At 49.5% G+C, this 14,238-nt stretch overlaps 7 protein-coding genes across 7 annotated transcripts; 5 read left to right on the top strand and 2 right to left on the bottom strand.

Annotated features, from left to right (window-relative positions):
* Nucleotides 1–120: 120 nt before the first annotated feature.
* Nucleotides 121–1,405, top strand: BJY04DRAFT_217252 (uncharacterized protein; the record flags this gene model as incomplete). The annotated part of the gene is made up of 4 exons (XM_073715989.1): nucleotides 121–126; nucleotides 216–750; nucleotides 802–1,049; nucleotides 1,106–1,405. The coding sequence occupies 4 exons, from the start codon at nucleotides 121–123 to the stop codon at nucleotides 1,403–1,405; spliced, it is 1,089 nt and encodes a 362-aa protein (XP_073572148.1).
* A 293-nt stretch (nucleotides 1,406–1,698) lies between these two features.
* BJY04DRAFT_39873 (alpha-amylase family protein) lies at nucleotides 1,699–4,351 on the top strand. Its single transcript, XM_073720287.1, has one exon. The coding sequence runs from the start codon at nucleotides 2,069–2,071 to the stop codon at nucleotides 4,100–4,102; it is 2,034 nt and encodes a 677-aa protein (XP_073572146.1). The 5' UTR covers nucleotides 1,699–2,068; the 3' UTR covers nucleotides 4,103–4,351.
* BJY04DRAFT_186866 (uncharacterized protein) lies at nucleotides 1,701–1,959 on the top strand. Its single transcript, XM_073710950.1, has one exon. The coding sequence runs from the start codon at nucleotides 1,713–1,715 to the stop codon at nucleotides 1,929–1,931; it is 219 nt and encodes a 72-aa protein (XP_073572147.1). The 5' UTR covers nucleotides 1,701–1,712; the 3' UTR covers nucleotides 1,932–1,959.
* On the top strand, nucleotides 4,133–5,621 carry BJY04DRAFT_39886 (ubiquitin-specific protease OTU1). Its single transcript, XM_073720289.1, has one exon. It carries the CDS (start codon nucleotides 4,600–4,602, stop codon nucleotides 5,587–5,589), a length of 990 nt encoding a protein of 329 aa, XP_073572145.1. The 5' UTR covers nucleotides 4,133–4,599; the 3' UTR covers nucleotides 5,590–5,621.
* Nucleotides 5,622–5,695: 74 nt separating this feature from the next.
* Nucleotides 5,696–7,639, bottom strand: BJY04DRAFT_39877 (serine/threonine protein kinase CDC7). The gene is made up of 2 exons (XM_073720288.1): nucleotides 7,098–7,639; nucleotides 5,696–7,016 (listed from the first exon to the last, which is right to left on the bottom strand). Exons 1-2 carry the CDS (start codon nucleotides 7,354–7,356, stop codon nucleotides 5,803–5,805), a joined length of 1,473 nt encoding a protein of 490 aa, XP_073572144.1. The 5' UTR covers nucleotides 7,357–7,639; the 3' UTR covers nucleotides 5,696–5,802.
* A 326-nt stretch (nucleotides 7,640–7,965) lies between these two features.
* Nucleotides 7,966–11,845, top strand: BJY04DRAFT_206937 (condensin subunit YCS4; the record flags this gene model as incomplete). The annotated part of the gene is made up of 5 exons (XM_073713787.1): nucleotides 7,966–8,785; nucleotides 8,835–8,958; nucleotides 9,018–9,159; nucleotides 9,220–11,601; nucleotides 11,672–11,845. 5 exons carry the CDS (start codon nucleotides 7,966–7,968, stop codon nucleotides 11,843–11,845), a joined length of 3,642 nt encoding a protein of 1,213 aa, XP_073572143.1.
* On the bottom strand, nucleotides 11,754–14,032 carry BJY04DRAFT_227045 (putative oxysterol binding protein (Orp8); the record flags this gene model as incomplete). The annotated part of the gene is made up of 5 exons (XM_073718551.1): nucleotides 11,754–13,373; nucleotides 13,432–13,491; nucleotides 13,549–13,618; nucleotides 13,787–13,867; nucleotides 13,947–14,032. 5 exons carry the CDS (start codon nucleotides 14,030–14,032, stop codon nucleotides 12,423–12,425), a joined length of 1,248 nt encoding a protein of 415 aa, XP_073572142.1. The 3' UTR covers nucleotides 11,754–12,422.
* Nucleotides 14,033–14,238: the final 206 nt, after the last annotated feature.

Here is a 14,238-nt window from a genome sequence, read left to right as displayed (position 1 = left end):
GGGATAATTGCGAAAATCAACATACACACCTCCGGAGGCCTTGTATCGGCAACTGCATAGGCAGAGGCGAATCAGTTACCCGACTACAGGGATAAGACCAGAATCGCCCGGGCCACTTTCATGTACGTGCGCTTACTGGCCGATGACCTGCCATAAATCTCAGTCTTGGTCAACCCCTTGTTTCCTATCTGCCCGGTCTATCTCAGCCTTTTCAGTACACAAGATCTACCAGAAAGAGAAAGGCATCCTACACGCATCTTACCACAGACGATGTCGAGCATTTTCTTACCAAGGGATGGCTTCGAGTCCCAGGGGCAATCAAGCATGAGTACATCGACAAAGGGTTGCAGGACCTCTGGGTAAGGGTTGACTATGATGAGCATGACAAGTCTACTTGGCACAGCGAGTATCTACATCTCCCGAGACATCGAGAAGTCACGGCTGAGCAGTTTGCGCCGGAGGCTTGGAGTAAGATTCAAGAAATCTGTGGTGGAGAGGACAGAATTGATCCTGTTCGTGAGCGATACTACGGGGACGCCTTCATCGTCAATTTTGGCAGCAGTGAGAAGGAGGATAAGAGTAACTCTTCTGAGTCTTTCGTACCGCAGGAGTTTGGTGGATGGCACACTGGCGACGATTGGTACCGCATGTTCCTTGACTCGTCCGGCAATGCCTTGACGGTGATCCATGTCTTTACTGATATCCCTGCTCGGGGTGGCGGAACGTGTGTGTGCGAGGACGGCCTCAAGGGTACACCACTATCTTAGCTGCGTTAAACGTCGGCTCGCTAAGAAAAGATAGGTGTCGTGGAATATCTCTACAACCATCCCGAAGGCCTCGACCCGCCTATCAACGCCCAACACTGCACGCATATCAAAGACTGCAAGCAATTTACCACTATTGTTGCGAACAAGGGCGATGTGATCCTGCTACACGGCCTGCTTCCTCACTGCGCGAGTCCTAATCACCTACACTACGCACGAGTCATCAGCAACCCACACGTTTCTCTTCACAGTCCATACAATCTTAATCGTCCGGACGGGAACTATGTAAGGCACCTCTAATACATTACGCACAAGTCAAACCTATTAAAAATTCTCTCCAGAGCCTTCTTGAGCAAACAATTCTCCGCAACTTAAACCGCACCGCGGTGCCTGAATACGCCCCTACCAGGGAACGTAAGTTCTGGTATCCTCGCAATGCAGGTTTCAAGCGCGCAAAAGTAGAGGGCGAGCTGCAACGAATGATTGCGGCGGCGAGGGCCAAGGGGCTCGATGAGAACACAGTGGATAGCATCTATCTCCGACGTGGGACGAAGGAATTTGAGGAGTTCGAGAAGCGTAATGGGTTTGATAAAGAGGTAAACGAGGCAAATGGCCTGCTCATGGAGCAGCACAGACTGTGAGTCTGGGTTAATCATATGTATAGGGTTTGAGGATAGGTTTACTAATGTCTCTGGTTGGTAGGAGCTGAGGGCTGATGATAAAATCTCGAAGGTGCTCGCGGAGCAGCTGGATCATGTAGCGTATAGTAATATGAGTCTGTTTACACCCATTTTTTGAGCTGCCAGCGTATCTGGAGAACCGTTGGAGTATTAGAATTGTGCATAAATTCAGTCACGCGCTTCCTAGGTACTTTCCACAGTTTAGTTACGGTCACACATTTACCTAGCCTCGGTAAGATTGATCGCCTGATGTCGACCATTTATTCCCATGATGAGATCCTCTCTGACGGCACGCTGTCTGAATATCTGCCAATCGAGAGTTTCTGGGCTCGACTTTTGGTGGAGCGGCCGGTTACTAGAAGTACGGCTTCTATTATCCGGTAACGTCCAAGCCCTACGACCAGAGCTTGCCGATTGCTCCAACTCCAATGAGAGGTGTGGGGTGTGGTGTGGGGTGCTAGATATTATCCTGTGCTTGGATTCTTAATCGGAATCCTAATGTTCTTAGATCAATCACTATTTTAAAGAGCTCAAGCCGCATAGTTGCTGGCGGTGATTTTTTGGGCTATCCTTCGTACAGACACTTTCCTCCACCCCTGCTTACCTCAAAATTCCATCAAGACCATGGGCGACACCGGCGCTCTACACATCGAGAAGTGGTGGCGCAAGCCTTTTAGTATGCTTCAGACTAATCTGCGCGAGATCGATGCGAGTATGGATGTGGACAAGGTTGCTAGCTACATCGCGGAACTTGGGGTGGATGCGTGGCTCATTGGAGTCGGTGGTATCCAGGCACAATACCCGACTGATTTGGATTTCCACTCTAAAAATTCGTTGGTAGCGCAGCGGAAGAATGGTGATTTGATTTCTGATGCTTTTGCTGCAGCTAGTGCCAGAGGGTTGCGCCTTTTGGCGCGAATGGATTTCTCAAAGGTCACTGCGGAGGTTGCGGCGAAACACCCTGAATGGTGCTTTGTCTCGCCCGAGGGGAAACAACAATGGCATACGGGCGACTTGGTGTCGGTGTGTCCTTCTGGAGGATACTATCAGGAGCGGATATATGACATTCTTGACGAGGTTGTATGCCGATATCCATTTGACGGTTTCTTCATCAATTGGACAACTATGAATGAAGAGGACTACTACAAACGCTACCACGGAGTCTGCCATTGCGGTTCGTGTCAGGCCCGCTGGCACCGGTACACTGGTGGTTTGGAGCTTCCCAATGGACCGCTCGACGCAAATTATGGCAGATGGCTCAGCTTCAGTCGAGAAGTGCTTGACGAGATCACTAATCGAGTGCGTGCTTTTATAGCCGAACGGCTCCCGACAGCCTGCCTGATTCTTGGAAAATCTGCAGACATCATGTTTCACGAAGCAAATAACGCTATTGGACGTGAGCTTTGGCATCATGCCACATCAGAGACAGTCAGCACTTGGTTCTCCTACCGACCCGACGTTCCGGTACTGGTCAATTCGACGTGCTTTCTAGATATGCCGTACCGCATGGCAAGCGAAGAGCCATCTCACTTTGCCCAATACCTGCTCCAGTGCATATCTCGAGGCGGATATCCTTCAACGTACATGATGGGTACACCGGGTCAGATACCATATTTGTGTCTAGAAACTGCCGGTGAAATCTCTCGTTATCACAAGAAATGGAGAGCAGTTTACGACGGCCTTCGTCCGAGTTCCAAGACAGCACTGGTGCGCCCTGACCGAGCCCATATGAAAGAAACACAATACCGGGAGGCCTTGTGTGAATACCGCGGGCTGTTTTCAGCCCTACAAGAGGTACACATTCCATTCGATGTGATCGCACAGGAGCATATTGTGGCAATGGCTGAGAACGAAAGGATCGGAGCGTACGTGGTTGTCATCTTGCCAAATCTCGGTACGATCCAAAACGACACGGCAGTCGCTCTTGACAGTTGGGTTCTCCATGGAGGCCGCCTGATCACGACTGGATCAAGTGGTGTTGCAGATCATGGAGTTGTACAACTGAGGTCATTACCATTCTCACGACGCATCGCCCTAGACAACAAACGTGAGCAGCTCTGGTCATCATACTTTGCACCTCATCAAACAATTGGCGATGACCATGTCTACAGCGGTCCTCTGGTGCCGCTTTATGGATCTCACCACTTGTTCGAATGGAAAACCGAGACCGGAGGAGGATATAAGCTGCTCGCCCACGCACCTTTCTCTCCTCCTGAAAAGGCTTACGGCAACATCCAAGTAGAACAAAGGGGGTACGGAACTGGAACTTTTGGCCGCGGCAAAGGGGTTGTTATCCCGTTTACTGTGGGATCCGGGTATCGTGAGCTTGGCCTATCAGTCTTTCGAGACTTCTTCACTAAGATACTCGAGGATGAAGGCTGCGCGCAAGAAAAGTTCTCATGCGACATCGCTGAGCAGGTGGCATTGACTGTGAATACTACCGGATCAAAGACTGTCATTCATCTTATTAACATGTCAGGAGCAAAGAAGCAGAACTTCGGGGCTCAAATATCTATTTCTGGTGGGACGATTAGGGTGGCTGGAGCTAACATCAGGGCGCACGCACTACATATCGACCAAAAGCTGGAGGTTATAAACGGAATAATCGCCCTCCCAACATTAGAGCTTTTCGAGGTCATTGTGATTGAAGGGCTCTGATCAATAAGGCCAAATGCTAGGTACGCGTTTGGTACGGAGTATTGATGACTATTTGAACATATCATTATTATTAGGACTTTAAATCGGTAACTACCTATCTAGTTAAGAGCAGAGCGGCGGGGATTTTCCCGGAGTTTCGAAACACTACCTACGTAGATCGATGGATTCCCCGCACCCAATCCTTTGCCAACTAAAGTCATGGGTCAGGTCATTCAGGGGAGAAAGAGAGCAAAGCATAGCCATATGGATCAAACTCTGACTTGACATCCATTTACTCTGTACCTAGTAACTTAAGGCAAACGTGACTAGACATCAGGCGCTCTCGTTAGTCCTTTGTTGTTTGGGACCTAAGAAAGTCCGCTCTGCTCTCGCACCTTCTGCCCCACAAATGGATGGATGGGTCGTGCGTCACTGATCTCCGTCAACGTCCAGCATATCCGATTACCCTTCGTTTTGTCTAACACCATCATATTATCTTATATTAGCACGCTTTGCCAATGCTAATTCGGATACGCTGGCCCAGTGGGCTGTCCACGGTCACCTTAGCCGATGATGCAACCGTTCAAGACCTCCGAAACGTGATCGGCGACAGGACAGGGTTGACAGCATATGACGTGAAATACGGTTATCCACCTCAACCACTTTCGCTCGACCATGCAGAAGCGCATCAAAAACTCGCAGACCTTAGAGTCCAGCTGCACCGAGAACAACTTATAATTGCCGCGAGAGACGGAGCGAAGCCGGAAATAGCGGCCAGAAATGAAAGTGCTTTTACTACCACACAACCTTCCACCACGAAACTCTCTTTATCACGCAAACGAAACCCAGCGGGGTCGCCTGTGGATGAGATAGAGCTTCCGTCTCCGGAGCATGGGGGTACATTCCTTATACGGGTCATGCCTGACGATAACTCGTGCATGTTTCGTGCAGTAAGCACTGCACTCGCAGGAGGTGAGGATTTGATGGTTGAACTTCGGTCAATTGTTGCGCAGACGATACAGGAACACCCAGAGCGGTGGTCCGATGCAATGGTGGGAGGGTCGCGGGACGATTACTGTCGCTCCATTCAGAAAGAGACTACTTGGGGCGGAGGTATCGACTTGGCAATTCTGGCTCAGCATTTCAATACTGAAATCTGCACCATCGATCTCTCCAACCTGAACCTCTATAACTTCAATGAAGGCCAGAGTAGGCGGTGTTTCTTAGTCTACTCGGGCGTTCACTACGACACCATTGCGTTGGCGGCTGGCAAAAATGCATCGCCGGAGTATGACGTAAAAGTGTTCGACGCTGCAGACGACCGCGCGGTTGAGAAAGCGAAGGCCCTCTGCAGATTGCTAAAAGAGAAGGCTCCGGACTATAATGTCAATCCAAACAGCATCCGCCTTAAATGCAACGTATGCGGCAGTATTTTTGTTGGGCAGAAGGCTGTTCAGGGGCATGGCGAATTGACGGGACATTCTGATTTTGAACAAGTATCATCGTGAGGCACTTATAAAGAGGCCCTTTGCATAACATGGCGTGCGTCATCCTTTGATGGTTTTACGAACGATTCTCATACTTCTGTACATTGTTTTTTTTCAAGTTCACTTTAAGTATACGGGCAAGACAACGGCGAGCAAGTGGTTGTATCATGCATGCATTGGAGTCGAAGCCAACGTTCGCATTAGGTATCGTTGCTTAGCATTATCATTACACAGTTACACCATATCTACTTCGTCTTCGTCGTCGTCGTCTTCCTCACCTACTTTGTCGCCTTCCTCGCGCGCACTATCTGCACTGTCCTCTGGTCCTCCCCATTCAACATCATGGTCAATAGGGTTTGTAAAGAACTCATGCAACAAAGCGTCTTTGGCACTTAAGCGTTTCGAAGAGTCCAGTTCCATTAAGCCCGATAGTAGGCGCGTGGCTTGCTTTTCGCTCTCCGTCAGCTCCTCCACACAACTTGACCACTTCACAAGCTTTTCCCAGCTATATCCCTTTTCACCAATGGTTGGGATGTTGGTTTCAAAAACTTGCCCATGCATCGCCGCTGCGTTCTTCATGCGTCGAGTGCCGAATATGCTGGCCATCTCTATCAAGGCGTCGACGTCGTCTGCTGAGTTGAAGAATGGAAAGCGGCGGCCAAGGAGCGTTAAAAGGATAACGCCAGCCGACCACATGTCAATTTTGGTGGTTTGGGATGTGCATTTGAAAAGGACTTCTGGGGCGCGGAAACCTCGGGTTCCGGCGCGGTTGGCACGCCTCGACGGCCGCGAGTCGCTTTTAGGGTAGCCTATCGAGAGCCCGGATGAGGCACTCTGGGTAAAGTAGTAGCTTCCTGTATATCGTGCGCGACGCACGGAGCCTGAGCTCGCACATAGGCAAGTGCCAGTGCACTCGGAACCTTCTCGTTCCGCAAGTCCAAAATCGACCAAAACGCCTTCGCGCAAATCCGGGTTGTACAAAAAATTTGTCGGTTTGATATCTCGGTGAAGAATGTCGTGTTTGTGTACCGAGTGCAGCGCAGTGAATAGAGACCGAAAGTAGTGGCGCATGTCTGCTACTAAGAATGTCCGATATTGAAGTCGGAAGTCTGTGTGAGGGAAGTATGGCAAAACTGCGACCACTTGATCGTGGTGACGAAAGGCGGTTATGAGGGGGCAAACGGATCGGCACCCTCGAAGGTCATGCAATAATTCAAGCTCGTTTTGAATCCGAATTGGACTGCTTGTAACATAGATCTTCTTCAATGCGACGTATCGTGGTTTACTTCGTCGGACTGGCATCGAGTTGCCATTCTCTCCTTCGACTCGCCGACGCTTTGACGGAGGGTTATTCCAACTGTCATTTTTACCGTCTTGAAATAGGTCCCAATCATTTTTGTAGTGGTCGTAAAGTAGATCCTCGGCTTTGTATACGGTAGAGAATGTACCTAGAAGCAAGTTTGGGTCAGTCGATAATTCACTTGTTTCAGCTATACTCGGTAGTTATGACCGCCGGCCAGAGAACATACCTTCGCCAATTCTATTTACCAAGCGAAAACGGTCTGAGATTCCTGGGAAACTATCTTCCAGCTTTTTCATGTCCTCTTTCACCATCTCGTCCACCTCCTCCTCCTCCTCCTCATGGTCTTCTTCTTGGAAAGGCTGTTCTAAAGGGAAACTGTTGACGGCTGCTTCAGCAGCTGATTTCTCAAATTCGAACAGCTGCTGCGGCCACCGGGGCTGCCTTAGGTTCGAGATATCTGTGGAGGTTCCGTGGCCCATAGACATGGCCACGGAGGTGGAGGAAGGATGCCGGAGGAGACTGTAGGATTGGCGCAGAGTCGAGCGGATTGGACACGGATAGGAGTGGTGGAATCAGTATGTGTGGCTAGTAGCAGTGTGCAGTAGAGCTGTTCTTATTTAAATCGCGTATACCATTGAATGGCTTTTACAAAGAAACATCGCGCTCGGTGATGTGAAAGCAAGCCCCAAAGTCCGTGAATTCTTCGTATCCAAATAGAGTTTAGTGTTGTTTATCTATCGCGATAACGGCCTGAGCCTTGAGACTAGCGCTGACAGATTACAGCAGCTGTAATGATACTACAACGTCCGGTATTTTATGCACTCCGAATTGTAGCCAGATTCAATGACCTTTGCCGTAAATAGCTCTCACGTGCGGCCGAGCTCAAATATACCGTAATGGAAGTACACTCCGCCCGGACTGGTTGCCAGGAAAATGACGACTGAAAGGGAAAGATACAAACAAAAGGCCGCCCGCACCAACATCCGTCGCATTTTAGTTTTCCGCTCACCTCTCCGACCCCGCAAGCCTCCATCAGCAAAGCAGCAAAACTCCTCGCAGGCATCCCTTACGAGGCATCCCTCGCACACTCCATCATGGAGGACCGGATTCAGTTCGATATCAACGAGTCCCTCAAGTACTACTTAAGTGACCCGGCCTCTGTGCCAACTCCCGAAGCCGACTCTGAGCTACTGGAATTCGAATCCGAGCCAGAGCAACTATCCAGCACAGTTATCGACAATGTCCTGAATTCAATAGTAGATGCAGTGGCCGAGAACCCTGAAGGACTGGCTAGATCATCCTCATTTGACTCATTGCAGTTCCTCCTAAAGTGCGCCTTCGCCCCTAATCCCGAGCCCTCAATTGCCCCGTTTGATCCCCATTCTGAACTCTTGAACTTATACAGATACTCCACCTTCCTTCCTACGAAATCATTAAGCAAACTACTTGACCTGGTAGTGTCCGGCTTGTCAGTCGAGGCCGATATCATCCATGGAGATCTCGAATCCGATGAGCAAGACAGCATTCAGCACCATAAGGAGCTCCTCGAGATGTATGGCTTTATCCTCCAATGGGCACTCTCTGCGGTCGAATTAAAGGCGGCCGAAAAACCAGCAGAGTCAGCTCCTGCCAGACGGGGAACTGGTAAGTCAGGAAGATCAAAAGCCGCCAAGGACAGCAACTGGGATGGCACCGCTCAAGTTCAGGTATCAATGGAAACCATGTGCAAGGTCATGAAGCTCAAACTCAGCAAAATATTTTTAACCACATCGGACCGTGATACATTCATCAACTTGTTCACACGCTCAGTCTATCTGATCTTGGAAAGCGAGCAACGGGTGAAGAGCATGACAATCCGAATGCACGCCTTCAAGGTTCTATGTATCGCAGTGAAACACCATGGCCATGGATTCGGTAAGCTTTGATAGGAAGGCTGATATCAGAGAAGCTGACTTCAAACCAGGTGCGCAGACATCGATCGTACAGAGCTTAACTTACTTTGAGCACTTGTCAGAGCCGATGGCAGAATTCTTACACATCCTTGCTGAACAATACGACTACCCACAACTTTCAGACGAGATATTGAAGTACGCTATTGAAACAAAAGCAATAGCTTTTGAGGACCAATTGGCTAAATGTTTGACAGGGAGCTTGGCAATAAAGAGTTCAACTCGAACGATACTCGAGGACCGAAATCAGTATCAACATTTATCATCAAACTTTCAGAGCTTGCTCCGAGATTAATCATCAAGCAAATGACGCTTCTAGCGAAGCAACTCGACAGCGAGGTATTTATCAAATTTCACGCTCCTAGAAGAGCATTTTCCAGGTATCTAACCTAGTTTTAGTCCTATACCCTGCGGTGTGCCGTGGTCGAAGTCTGTGGAAATCTCATAGCCGATCTCAGCAAACAGGAAGAACGTACCGACAATTGCAAGACACAGATCAACGCTTTCTTCGATGTGTTAGAAGAACGCTTCCTTGATATCAACCCCTACTGCCGGTGCCGAGCTATCCAGGTCTACATGAGAATTTGCGATTTGGAGCAGAAATTTCCCAAACGCCGACAAGCAGCCGCCGAGCTCGCGGCAAGAAGCCTGGAGGATAAAAGTAGCAATGTGCGACGAAATGCTATCAAGTTGCTAGGGAAACTAGTGTCAAATCATCCTTTCAGTGTCATGCATGGTGGTCAGCTCTCGCTAAAGGAATGGACGGAGCGCCTCGAAGCCGTGGATGCCGAACTAAATGCGCTAAGACCCCCGGAGACACCAGGCTTTGACGCAGGGGATGTCTCCCATGTTGACAGCGAACTCCTGGATGATGCGACACAACTGCCCGATGATTCCCCCTCCAAGGCTCCACGAATGACCGAAGAGGAGAAGGATATTGCGACCAAAAAGGCCGCCGAGCAAGCTGCTACGTCAGAGCTGCTTGCGCGACTACAACTAACCCGAAAGTACTACAATGAGGCAATTCGATTTATCGAAGTCCTTCACACGGGATCCACTATAGTAACACAGCTTCTATCATCCAGAAACAAGAGCGAGGCTATCGAGGCAATGGACTATTTTGTCATGCTTGACGCATATAAAGTGGAAACCGCTCGCACTGGGATTCGACGAATGCTGAGGCTCATCTGGACTAAAGGCAACAGCGACGAAGGCAAGGGTGTTCAAACGCACCTGATTGACTGCTATAAAGGACTCTTCTTCGAAGCTCCGGATTCATTTAGTTCAAACGATGCCGCAAACTATATTGCCCGCAACATGATCAGTCTGACGTTCGGTGCGACACCCGCAGAACTTACGTGTCTCGAACAATTGCTCAGCACCATGATGAAGGCTGGCCATATTTCGGAGGGTGTCATTGCCAAGCTTTGGCAGGTCTACGGTGTGCAGAAGAAAGAGATTTCAAGAACCCAGCGACGCGGCGCTATCATTGTTCTAGGCATGATTGCTTTGGCTGACCCTGAAGTTGTCATCAAGGAACTTGAGGTTATGCTTCGGATTGGTCTTGGAAGCCTTGGGCGGTCCGACCTTATTCTTGCAAAATACACATGTATTGCGCTCAGACGAATGGTACCAGGCCGACAGGCCAAATCAAAGGAGTCCAGCATCTCCAAGCTCACTAACGACCACCCTGTGCTAACAAAACTTGCCGCGATGGTTGAGACCGTCTCAGATAGCAAAGAATGGTACGGGGTGGCGGAGCAAGCTATCAGCGCTATTTATGCCTTGTCCAAACATCCGGATGTTCTCTGCTCCGACATTGTTAAGCGAAAGACAAGATCTGTTTTCCAACCACAGATCCAGCGTCCGTCCTCAAGCGGCTCTGGTATGGAAGATGAACAACGGCCTGGGACTGCTTCAACCGAAAAGTCGGTTTCTGGGCAAAAGACCTCATCAGCTGCTTTGTCCCAGCTCCTGTTTGTTGTTGGTCACATCGCGATCAAGCAGATTGTCCACTTAGAATTGTGCGAGCTTGACTTCAAGCGTCGAAAGGCCGAGCAGGAAAAGAACAAACCTCTCAATGCGGCAGCCCAGGGCAATGAAGAACAGGCCGAAAATGATGAGTTGGATCTCATTGGTGGTACCACCGAGGACGACTTTACAGAAGCGATGGCTCACATCCGTGAACGAGAGTTGCTGTACGGCGAGAACTCGCTTCTGTCAAATTTTGGGCCGCTCGTTGCGGAGATCTGCGCAAACAACAACACATACTCCGATCCCAATCTTCAGGCTGCCGCGACTATTTGTATGGCCAAGTTGATGTGCGTCTCAGCGGAGTATTGTGAGAAAAACCTTCCACTACTTATCACCATCATGGAGCGCTCTGATAACCCGATTGTACGAAGCAATGCTGTGATTGCTCTGGGTGACATGGCCGTGTGCTTCAATCATCTCATCGACGAAAATACGGACTTCTTGTACCGTCGCCTCAATGATGAGGATGCATCCGTTAAACGCACCTGTCTAATGACCCTTACCTTCTTGATCCTCGCTGGACAGGTCAAGGTCAAGGGACAGCTAGGCGAGATGGCAAAATGCTTGGAGGACGACGACAAGAGGATTGCCGATCTGGCCCGCATGTTTTTCACAGAGCTAGCTGGCAAGGACAATGCCGTTTACAACCACTTCGTTGACATGTTTAGTCTCCTGAGCGCAGAGCGTAACCTAGAGGAGGGCCCACTCAGGCGCATCGTCAAGTTCTTGATTGGCTTTATCGAGAAGGTAAGTTCTACCATCCAAAAAAGATTGGCCTCATGGAACTGAAGTCGTACTAACATACATTTACCTACAGGAGAAACACGCGCGTCAACTAGCAGAGAAGCTTGCAGCGCGACTACCAAGATGCGAGACCGAGCGGCAGTGGAACGACGTCGCCTACGCGCTTTCGCTCCTTCCTCACAAGAACGAGGACATCGCCAAAACGGTGTCTGGGGGCTTCAACAAGGTCGTCAACACAGCTGCGTAGGCCTGTTGTTTCTTTGTTTCACTTCGATGGCTGTGATAGATCGTACCTGTAAATGATTCTCTCTCTTTTGGAGCGGTTGCTGTTATACCACATAGTTGACATGCATGGCGCAGCGGTTTGGGCTTTGGATTTATACTGGGACGGTGTTTCTTGAACAGTCATGTGAATACGACTCTCTTTCATTCTTTCAATTTGGCTAGATTTGTATGGCCCAGTCGTCCTGTCTGGGTTCTGTGCGTCTGAGACGTTCAACCCAATGTCTTAAGTGCCAAACCCTTATTTCGGGATGCACTTGTGGCTTGAGCACCCGAGCAACAAGTAGAAACGGTTCTAAACACTGGCACAGATCCGGGTAGTTCAACTGTATTTGCGATTCAAAGAGGCCCCGCCACTTGTGTGAAGAAAAAACATGGAATCTAATGTTAAAATGCTCTTAGGCCAAGGTATATGACGCGAGCCATGTCCGTCGGACCAAAGTCGAAATGATGAAGTGATCCAAGAACACACACATCCACTGCTGTATCAGGCACCCCATGCTATGTACGTCAAAAATGATGTAGGTTCATCTAATACCTAGCTAAGCGCCTTTGATTTCACTCTCTTCGAGCTCGTACTGCGCCTTGCGGAGTCCCTCGAGTGCTTTCAACCCTTCCTCGTTCAAAGCTGGCTTTCCTAGAGGTGTGACGGCGCCGGTGAAGAAGCGAGGTTTCCATTCTTCATTCTTTGCCTGCCGCTCAGCAGCCTTCTGCCGTTGACGCTCCTCGATTTCAACCTTGAGCTTGGTGGCTTGATTATACTTCTTGTTGAGGATCGCCTCGGTCACGCCAGACCAGAATTTCCGAGATTCGTTGGATAGTTGGTTTTCTTCAGGAGGCACACTCTTCTCTGCAGGGTAAAGGGGCGCTATGTCAATTAGAAGTTGAGGTTCGTTAACGCCTGACAAAGTGTAGTAAAGCTGGTTGTGCCATGATCCTGAAATTCGGGCAAGCACATCACCCTCCGGGACGTCTTTCGTCCTGGTAATGGTATCCTGGTCAGGATCGTATCGGAATATGATTCCTTCAACCTTATTCTGAGCTCGGCTAATCCACCCCTCCTCGAGATATTGTAGAATCACTTTGATCCTTGTTTTAGGGCAAACAATGAAGCATGTATCTGCCACACTGATAGACAAAGCACCCCTCAGTAGGCCGCCGAGGTGAGCAGCAGGATGTGTCAACTGGTACTCTTCATCGTCCCTCGTACTAATGTTGAGAAAGATTCCTAGGTTGTGTTGCCCCGGTGCGACACGGATGCTTGTACCCGTAAACTTAGCACTGATTTGGTCGAACCCGCGGGCGGATACTCCAGTTTCTGCACAGTCGATATAGAAGGCGGATACTGGCGGGTGATGGGATGTTTGTTCGGTCAAGAAGCAGACTCTCCTCGTATTGCCGTTGCCATCTTTCACGGTTGAGACCCCATTCGCCGAAGGCCCGTTCAACGGCAACGGCAATTCAGGAAGGGTGGAGCCTACTTCCCAGCTACACTGATATCAAGAGATCGTTAGCTGTATCGTGCCCATATACTATAAATCACAAGCTTACCCTAAAGAATTCGCCAAGCGTGGAGTTATAGGGCTTGCATGGCTTGTTCTTGATATATTTCTATATCACTATCAGCAGAATTCTGTCTACGGAATGGAAACCGAAGGCGAGACGAACCAAGTCCTTGGTGAACCAAAATCTCAGAACTTCCAGCGTGCGTCCGAGTGGTTCGTTAGATGTACCAATGCTGTACGTATCCGGTCAGAAAACGAGGCTTTCGTGATTGATGAACAGGGCAGTATTGCTGACCTCGCAAAGGTCTCCGGTCTATCCAAATAATTCCAGTACTCTAATCCAAAGATAAAGCGGATTAATATCCTGCCAGGCCTTGCATGTCCACATCAAGGGCTAAAACCGACCTAAATTAGGCGTCGGCTCCAGGAGTTGAGCGGGTAGTGAGAACCGCACGGAAGCTATGTCGCTCACGCCAACGAATCTAAGAATACCAAAAGCATTCAATCAGCCCACAAAACCCAGTTATAACGAGATTCTATAGTATATGTGTAGCCACATACTTCCGAAGAATAGACAGAAACGTCTTCAGCTTCGAGGATTCGTCCGGGGCCTTCTCCGGGAGATCAGCTGTTGATGTGGATGCCATGGCGAATCTGGGGTTTTCGAGGGTTTGTAAGAGGTGGAGGCTGAGGATGAAGTAGCTATTTCGAGCACTCAAGACACGGGAAAACGGTGGGATTCGAGCGGACAAACTTCCAGGCTGGACGCAGAAGCTATGAGGATACGGGCGCAGAGAGCAGGCAACGTAACGCGGTTTTGTGATTCAGCGATGGAATAGCGGCTGAAATCAGG

The sequence above is a fragment of the Aspergillus karnatakaensis genome, assembly GCF_047715665.1.
Source record: "Aspergillus karnatakaensis strain CBS 102800 unplaced genomic scaffold BJY04scaffold_19, whole genome shotgun sequence".
Classification (NCBI taxonomy): domain Eukaryota; kingdom Fungi; phylum Ascomycota; class Eurotiomycetes; order Eurotiales; family Aspergillaceae; genus Aspergillus; species Aspergillus karnatakaensis.
The sequence above is the reverse complement of the archived record's forward strand: the minus strand, read 5'-3'. Positions and strand labels throughout refer to the sequence as shown.

Excerpts from the sequence above, each read along its gene's own strand:
- BJY04DRAFT_186866 (XM_073710950.1), top strand. The coding sequence starts at position 1,713 with ATGATGAGATCCTCTCTGACGGCACGCTGTCTGAATATCTGCCAATCG.
- BJY04DRAFT_39873 (XM_073720287.1), top strand. The coding sequence starts at position 2,069 with ATGGGCGACACCGGCGCTCTACACATCGAGAAGTGGTGGCGCAAGCCT.
- BJY04DRAFT_39886 (XM_073720289.1), top strand. The coding sequence starts at position 4,600 with ATGCTAATTCGGATACGCTGGCCCAGTGGGCTGTCCACGGTCACCTTA.
- BJY04DRAFT_39877 (XM_073720288.1), bottom strand. The coding sequence starts at position 7,356 with ATGTCTATGGGCCACGGAACCTCCACAGATATCTCGAACCTAAGGCAG. Across the intron at positions 7,017-7,097 it reads GGTAAATAGAATTGGCGAAG|GTACATTCTCTACCGTATAC; the intron begins GTATGTTCTCTG and ends ACTTGCTTCTAG.